This window comes from Pundamilia nyererei, unplaced genomic scaffold (assembly GCF_000239375.1).
Source record: "Pundamilia nyererei isolate P.nyererei 1_Seehausen unplaced genomic scaffold, PunNye1.0 scaffold00145, whole genome shotgun sequence".
NCBI classification, from domain to species: domain Eukaryota; kingdom Metazoa; phylum Chordata; class Actinopteri; order Cichliformes; family Cichlidae; genus Pundamilia; species Pundamilia nyererei.
This window is the reverse complement of record NW_005187546.1, coordinates 1,050,767-1,058,305: the sequence shown is the minus strand read 5'-3', so window position 1 is coordinate 1,058,305 and position 7,539 is coordinate 1,050,767. Positions and strand designations below refer to the sequence as shown.

Below are 7,539 nucleotides of genomic sequence, written 5' to 3'. Positions count from 1 at the left end.
AGATAGATAGATAGATAGATAGATAGATAGATAGATAGATAGATAGATAGATAGATAGATAGATAGATAGATAGATAGATAGATAGATAGACAGGTTTCCAGGGGTCATCACAATGCATGGTATTCAATGCCTTTTGTTCTAGGACAAATTAAGGCAGCAAATATTCACACGTGAGAAGCAGGAAGGAGAAACACTGAGCCAGTGAAATAGTTTTTCAGACAGACACTGATACTCACAGAAACTGTGAATAGAATAGCTTGAGCAGATACTAAACCTGTGCTGCCTTTTGTCATTGAGAGAGGATCTGATTTGTTAGCATTACAGCCAAATAATAATAGAAATTGTCCACGCACACACACACACAAACATTTTTTTTCCATGACGCTGCCTTGCTGTTCTGTTATTCTCCCATCAGCTTTTATAGGCATTATCTAGATTTGATTCCTCCCCAGGACCTGCACTGATTGTTCCCTATTTGCAAAAGTGACAGCGCAAAGACGCTTTGCCTCGAAAAAATTGATTTAGAACGCTAAATCAAACCCACCAATTAATTATGAAGGAGAGAGAGAGAGCGGCCCAGCAATTCATTATGCAAGTGGCAGGGAGCGAGAGAGAGAGAGAGAGAGAGCACTTAGAGAAAAATAAATGGACAGTAGTTAAGCTCAGTTTATTGTAAGAGAGACTTCCAGGGACAAATACAGCATAAGAAACTCCAGAGTAGACACAAGCAGCAAAACCCGAGCTGAAATGTCAGTTTGTCAAAAAAGAGAAAATGATCTGAATGGTCTGGAGACTTTATTCAACATTTTAATGACGAAAACATCAAATCGTTGATCAAGCAAACTGTTTACTTAATATATGTCCAAAGCGGCAATGTTGTGTTCAGCTTTGTGATCATAAATAAAAACAGTTGCCAGTTTTAGTCTGAAATGTCCGCACCTAACCACAAAAGCCCACAAAAAGCAGCAATAAACTGATAATGTTTCCACAGATTTTCAGGCGCTCAATCTGAATTGTTTCAAACATAGCTGAATAAGAGCCAGCATATTTGGCTCAACTTACTTATAATATGGTGTATTATGGTATAAGGTGCATCATACCAATGATACACTGTCATAAAAACAAGCATATATGCATAAAATATTGTGTCTTGTGTCCGTCACTGTAAACTGGAAAAATCATAGTAGTAGCAAGATAAACTTACACCAGCTTAAACACGTTCTAGTAAAACTTTTCTTTATTTTTAAACTGATTTTTTTCTATTTTTCTTGTTTCAGTGTGTCCATCTGATGTCACTTTGGGTGGGGTGTGGGATAACAGTGAAGCATCAAAGTGCCCTCTGTCATGCTATGAAGGGTATTACACAAGCTGCGATAGACTGTGTGAAGTAAAGATGGAGAAAGAGGATTAAAAACAAAGTTGTTGGATTCATGTCACTGAGTTAGCAGAGATGGCTGCTGATGTTCTCAGGAACTATAAAGACCTAAACTTACATTTATCTGTATTAAAATTTCATATGATGTCATCAGTGCATAATAAGCCTACTCACTGTTAAACGTCTTTCTTTAAATTCAAAGCAGCACACTTTTTTATGACCTAAACTCAATACTTGTTGAGCTTAAGTAACATATAGTGTAACTTCCTTTTCAGTCACTGGAATAAATCTATAAAATGTTTGTTTGTACAGGATCTTTCTTTTTGCTTTATTCATTTAACTTGTGCCTTTAGCTTGATATTTAAATTCAAATTTAATCCAGTCCAATGGTGCTTCACTGGCACGACAGTTTATTAAAGCTATGTTGCCAAAACATAAAAAAATTTAATGAAGTTTCGCAAGAATAAAAATAAATAAATAAATCAAAATAATGCAACAATCGACACATCTATTAATGAATTAACTTTATTTCAATTTAACTAAATAATATAGATTATATGCATGTGTCCAGCTCATTCTCTGTTGATATATTATTTAACAGTTACATCTTTAATGAACTTAAGATTCAACAATCACAAAAAAGCTGTCTACCACACTGCCTCGGCCATCTTTCCCCAAATACGACTTTAGGTGGCGCTGTTGACCACAGTGGGACAACAGACACAACCAAGCAGAAAAAACTGCTCTTTACGCCTGACATGGACGGTGACATGAAGCGTTCATACTGAGAGAGAAGAGTGTTTTTATAAGCTGCAGAGAAACGTGACCCAGCTACAACTGTGAAAGTAAAAGTACATCCTGAGTAACTATAGAGTTTCAAAACATAGATTGTATTAACATGTTTGAGAGAACTGGCTTTTTAAAGATGATTAACAGCAGGGATAAATCTGTCAATACTGTCAGTAACAATAATAAGAACTGATTCATAAAAATACTTCTTTAAAACTAATCTTCAAATACGCCTTTATTAAAAAATATACAATGCACATTTCACAGTATATGTATATGCAGTTAATTGACTAGATTTAGTTTAACATGGAGACATTTAAAAACTAAGCAGCCAGAAACAACACTTATATAACAACACACAGTCGGTACACTGACTAGGTTTATAATAAAGTATTATTAATCCTCTTCCTGGTCCCCATCTTCCTCTCCATCCTCATCCCCTCTGGAATCAGGGACCCACAATCCAGAGTCAATACACCTCTTCAGGTGGTATTTTCCTTCCTATAGACAGAAAAAACATGGTGACAGTTTGAGACAGCAAGAACAAACACAGAAACTTTCTGATCAGGCCGCTTTTAATGACTATAAATTATTTTAGTTAGAGACACACACACACACACCTCAGGGTCCAGCTTGCTCATAGCTTCTTGCAGCATCTGAATGTTCTTCTCATGAAAGCTCCTCTTTACCTCCTATGAGACAATAAATTCATCACTCTTCTCCTTTTATATTAATATGAACTTGCTTTCTTGAACAGAAGGAAACGTTAGCATAACTTATTTGAAGCACATATGTAAACCTGCTAGTGTTTACCTTGCACTGCACACACGTCTGACAGGTGGAGTCCACTCTGCTGACCTTTATTCTACCGACTCACCTGATTATCCAAATGGCAACACGATCACATGCACAAACTACACGATTATCAAAGTAACAAGGCGTTTCTTTTTTATGGCATGAGATGAGAGGGACTTTTAATGACCTTTCAGTCTTTGAAAAGAAACCTTGGCTGTGAAACACAACGTCAGTGAAGCTAAAGTAAAGGTGCATAAACGATCCATCCAATGAGAACGCCGGAACAATACATGCAAGTTAAGATTACCAACTAAGTCCCCCCGAATAACATTATATAATGTTGTGTGAGTTCAAAGTAGAATCACTTATCAAGGTTAGGTTTAATGCTGAAGTCTGTTTGATTTAAAAAGAACAAAAAACAAAACGAGTAAGAGAAGAATATTCCAACAACAGGACTGTAATTATCTATAAAAAACATAAACTGCATGGATAATTAGGCCTTTACTTTACGACTACAACAGGGTTAGCATGTGTCAAGTGTAGCATGAAGGAGGAGGAGCTCGTCTTTGTTGTGTGAATGTGTTAAATTTTAAATAGTTAAGGAGAAGCTATATTCTCTAAATATATCTACGTTTAAGAAGACTGCATCGTCCATCCTTCAAAAGCCTGTTATTTCTTCTTCCACTTCCTAGCCACTCCTCACTGGATAATTACAGCTTCTCTGAGCTAATTTGTAGTTTTGACTTTTCTGGGCTTTTAGCTTCACCTGATATACCAAAACAAAGCGTCTGAGCTACTGTGTACAGTTAGGACACTTTAACAATGTTTAAAAGTTGAGGCAATTTAACAACAAGACAGTGAGGTGTTTAGCTGCAGTGTGCGATTGCATAAAATGTTGCAGAAGCTTACAGTGTGTGTAGGAACCTTTGACTTTCTAAACACGCCCCATGAATTATTCTGAAAAACAAAGAGAGTGTGCTACAAACTCTGGGATACGAAAACAGAGAGCAAGGAAAGAGACTGGGGGCGGGAAGTTTGCATGAAAAACTGCTGTTCCAAAATTCTCTCCAGAGTGTGTCTGCATGTATGGCCTACCTTTGGTAGCGATTCATAGACCTCTACAGGGTCCAAACAACCTGGGCCCAGTCTTTTCTGTATTTCCTCCTCCTCCAACTCTTTCACAGCGTTCTCCATACGAGTCTGTGCAGAACTGCGGACCCGCTCCTTTAGCATCTCCAGCTCATGCTCAAATGCATCTTGGTACGACTTATCTAGAGTCTGACATGGACATGCACGCATATGACAATGACTGAATTCTCTTGAGCATAGCGACTGCACAGTAAGGCATGTTTAAGTAGCATACCTTGATCTTTGAGAAGAACTGTCTGAAGCAGCCTCTTGGGTCAACTTTCAGCGTCCGAGCCAAATCCAAGATGAACTGCATGACGATGGCTTGGTGGGCCACCTGCTCCATCAGGGCGTGTTTCTGCAAGCATATTGAGAGTTTTGAAGGCTCTACCTGCCTGAATTTCAACCTCAACACGCACTCACACGCTCCTCACTGCACTCACCTCATCTATCTCATACTCGATACAGATGACAGCAAGGTAATTAGCAGTCTCTTCGCACACCAGGTGCGGGTGGTCTGACAGATACTGCTGACTGTCGTCCCAGCGCCGCAGCATCCCTGGAAGACGCCATCGTATTGAGCATTATGCTGAGCACAAGCACATCTCCAGAAGTTATATGATTGAAAAAAGAATGGAAATAGAGATCAGCTTCAATATTTTTAGATCTTACAAAATGAGATCTTGGACTTCTTTTCATTGCTTTGTCAGTTCTCAGGAAAATTCTTCTCACCCACTGTCATCACCATTAAAGTGCTCTTTCCCCTTTATTTTAGCCAGCTTCCTTTGGCTGGAAAAGGAAGCCTGAGCTTTTTTCCTATGCTAACTTCATTGTTTGAAACTTTGTCCATGTTTATTATGAATACCCACTACAGTAACAGTGTATACTGTGTATAACAGTGTGTATAAGGACTTACAAAGCAAACACTTTGTAAGTCCTTTGCTTTCAGTTACTGAAATACTGGCTCCAGTTGCGAAATCACTGCTGTTCTTGGTACTCAACTCATCCCTTTTTTTAGAAATATTTGACTGCTTACACAACCCATTTTAAGGGGAACTCCATTAAGTCTGTGACAACAATAATAATTATTAACATTAATATGGGCTGATAAGATAAGTCGTAAAAATCGAGAGCTTCTAAGATAGGAAAAGGGGAATCTTTTTAAGAAAGTGTGTGGACACACTAAATTTTACTCTTTATCCGTTTCTATGTGACGCAGTTAAAAACATACTCCCTCTGTTAGAGTGAATTGTTAAATGATTGTCATTTTTATGTTTACCATTTGTACATTGTTTTAACTATGATGAAGAAATTCTCTAGAACTAGCGGGGCTTGTGGAAACACAGACCCAACACCCTCCTTCTCCATGACCCCTCCCCAGTTTCTTTAGTTTCAGAAGAACTCTGGCACACAAAAGCTGAAGGCATTTAATCAGCAGGCAATCTGAGCGAGTGGAAGTCCCTTCAGGATATATTTTACTGGGTGTGGTCCTGTTAATGTCACTCCAAGCATAATTTTACAAACAGGAAATCCACACTTAAAAAAATTTAATTGGTTATATCCTGTTAGTAAACTGCAAGTAAAAGCTGTGTCGGTTTAGAGCAGGTCACATCCGGCTCTCTGTGATCTTAAGTGGGCCAGACCAGTAAACCATCCCCTTTTTTGTCACTGTAAAGAAGCTCACTCATTCAGTGTTTCTTATGAACATGCACCTTATGAACATGGAGCTATCAATCAGTAGAAACTGCACGTTACAACACATTTAACAACTTGTAGCTACAGGACTGTCCAGAGCCCATGATAAATTTAGTGCCTTTGAAACGTCTGGGACAATGAGTAAAAATGTATTTGTAGACTCCGAATGACACGTATTTTCCACCGGGTGGAGGAGGAAAGCAGTGGAAGAGAGCGAGATAAGGGAAGTAGTGAGGCAGAACATTGTGTGGGAGTATAGGGGGAAGCACAACAAACACAACCAGCTCACTTACCAAAGAGTTTGATTTCTTTCCCATACTTCCCCAGAAAGTTCTTGTGGTTCTCCACCTTTTCCTCCCCAGTTTCCTCCTTTGATAAAGGCTTAAAGTTCAGCACACTCTGCAAAGTAAGATAAGACAACATGTAAATCAGGAAACTGAAAAGTTGACAAATCCTGCGGCCCAGATGGCCTGCGTTACCTTGCTGAAACCATCCTTGCTGATAGTGTCTACATTCCAGGGCAGCTTCTTCTCTTCTTTTCGGTGTTCTTCTAGCAATTTCTCAAAGGACTTCTCATCCTGTTTCAGTTTCTTTATTTCTGTCTGGACTTTTTTCAGCTCAGCCTCCCTCTCCTTATCCTCACCTCCTTCCCTCATTCTTTCTTCTAGGTATGCAAGTCGTCCCTGGGCTTCCTCTAATAGCCTCCTGCATTCTGCAAAGCTGTTTTCCAGGTCTTCCCCTCTCTGCTGAAACTCTACCATTTTCTCCAGCCGGCTCTGTTGTGGAGGTCCCGAGTGGACGGGAGCAAAGAGACAAAAGTAAAATAAACATGAGGCAGAGACCGAGCTGAAAGCACAAGTGATTTAAAAGTGAAACAGGGACACCAAGACAAGAGCTATATGGACACTGTGTAGGGAGAAAACATACAATAAGTATATTTAAATAAGAAGTATCCTGTTTAATGTGTCAAATTTAATGTTGGCCCACTGTGAGTGTATGTAACCCAGAGACCTGACACGCCTTTAATCGCTCAATCTCTGGCAGTTTTTTTACTATACTTCAGACTGTTTGTTATCAAAGACAAATGATATCCTAATATGGTTATCTCAGGCATGTAGGTTTGGCAGTGAGACCATAAGCCCCACCCACCAGCTATTTAAACCTTCTGCTTTTAATGGTGCAGCCAATCAGATGAAATCTGACTTTAAAGCAAGGAAGTGGACGCAGTGAGGTGCTGTTTATGGTCAATGAGAAAATTTTTAATCTATGAATCATGTCAAGCTAGTCTTCCAAAGTCTAAGAATAAAAAGCTGAAGCTGAAAACGGGCTTTGCAGGCCCACTTTAAAGATGGCATAATAGGAAAAAAGTACAAATGCAGTTCCCTGCATCAGGTACTGCTTTTCTGTAGTTTTAAAGAATTTTAATGAATTTAAAAACTACAGAAAAAATCAATACCTGATGTAGGAGAAAGATCAAAGGTCAATAAGTTTAAGTTGCCTCACAATATTTTCTCTGAGCCACAAAAAAGAAAGACTGAGCTGTGTTATAATAGATTATATTATTCTTGACCACTTCTGGTAGTGAAGTGGTCAAGAATAATATCTGGTACTTCTGGTAGTGTACGACTGCATTTAAAAAGAAGAGCAAACGAGCATGTTTGTATGCTCTTTGACTGACCGCTGCCAAAAAGAGTATCATTGAGATGACACGGCCGTGCTTTGGTTGCTACAGTTTTGGCTTTGACACGTTTCTTTT

The 7,539-nt window shown here is 38.9% G+C and overlaps 1 protein-coding gene across 2 annotated transcripts in view; it reads right to left on the bottom strand.

Moving 5' to 3' along the window:
* Positions 1–1,887: 1,887 nt before the first annotated feature.
* Positions 1,888–7,539, bottom strand: part of LOC102211058 (hsp90 co-chaperone Cdc37-like) — an 8,111-nt gene continuing 2,459 nt past the window's right edge. For both annotated transcript variants that reach the window (XM_005744561.1, XM_013913694.1), the window contains exons 2-8: positions 6,263–6,559; positions 6,077–6,182; positions 4,532–4,647; positions 4,324–4,446; positions 4,056–4,238; positions 2,786–2,857; positions 1,888–2,666 (exon numbers count right to left, since the gene is read on the bottom strand). In XM_005744561.1, the coding sequence (XP_005744618.1) occupies positions 2,562–2,666; positions 2,786–2,857; positions 4,056–4,238; positions 4,324–4,446; positions 4,532–4,647; positions 6,077–6,182; positions 6,263–6,559 (1,002 nt within the window). In that variant the 3' untranslated portion in view covers positions 1,888–2,561. The remainder of the gene's footprint in view (positions 2,667–2,785; positions 2,858–4,055; positions 4,239–4,323; positions 4,447–4,531; positions 4,648–6,076; positions 6,183–6,262; positions 6,560–7,539) is intronic.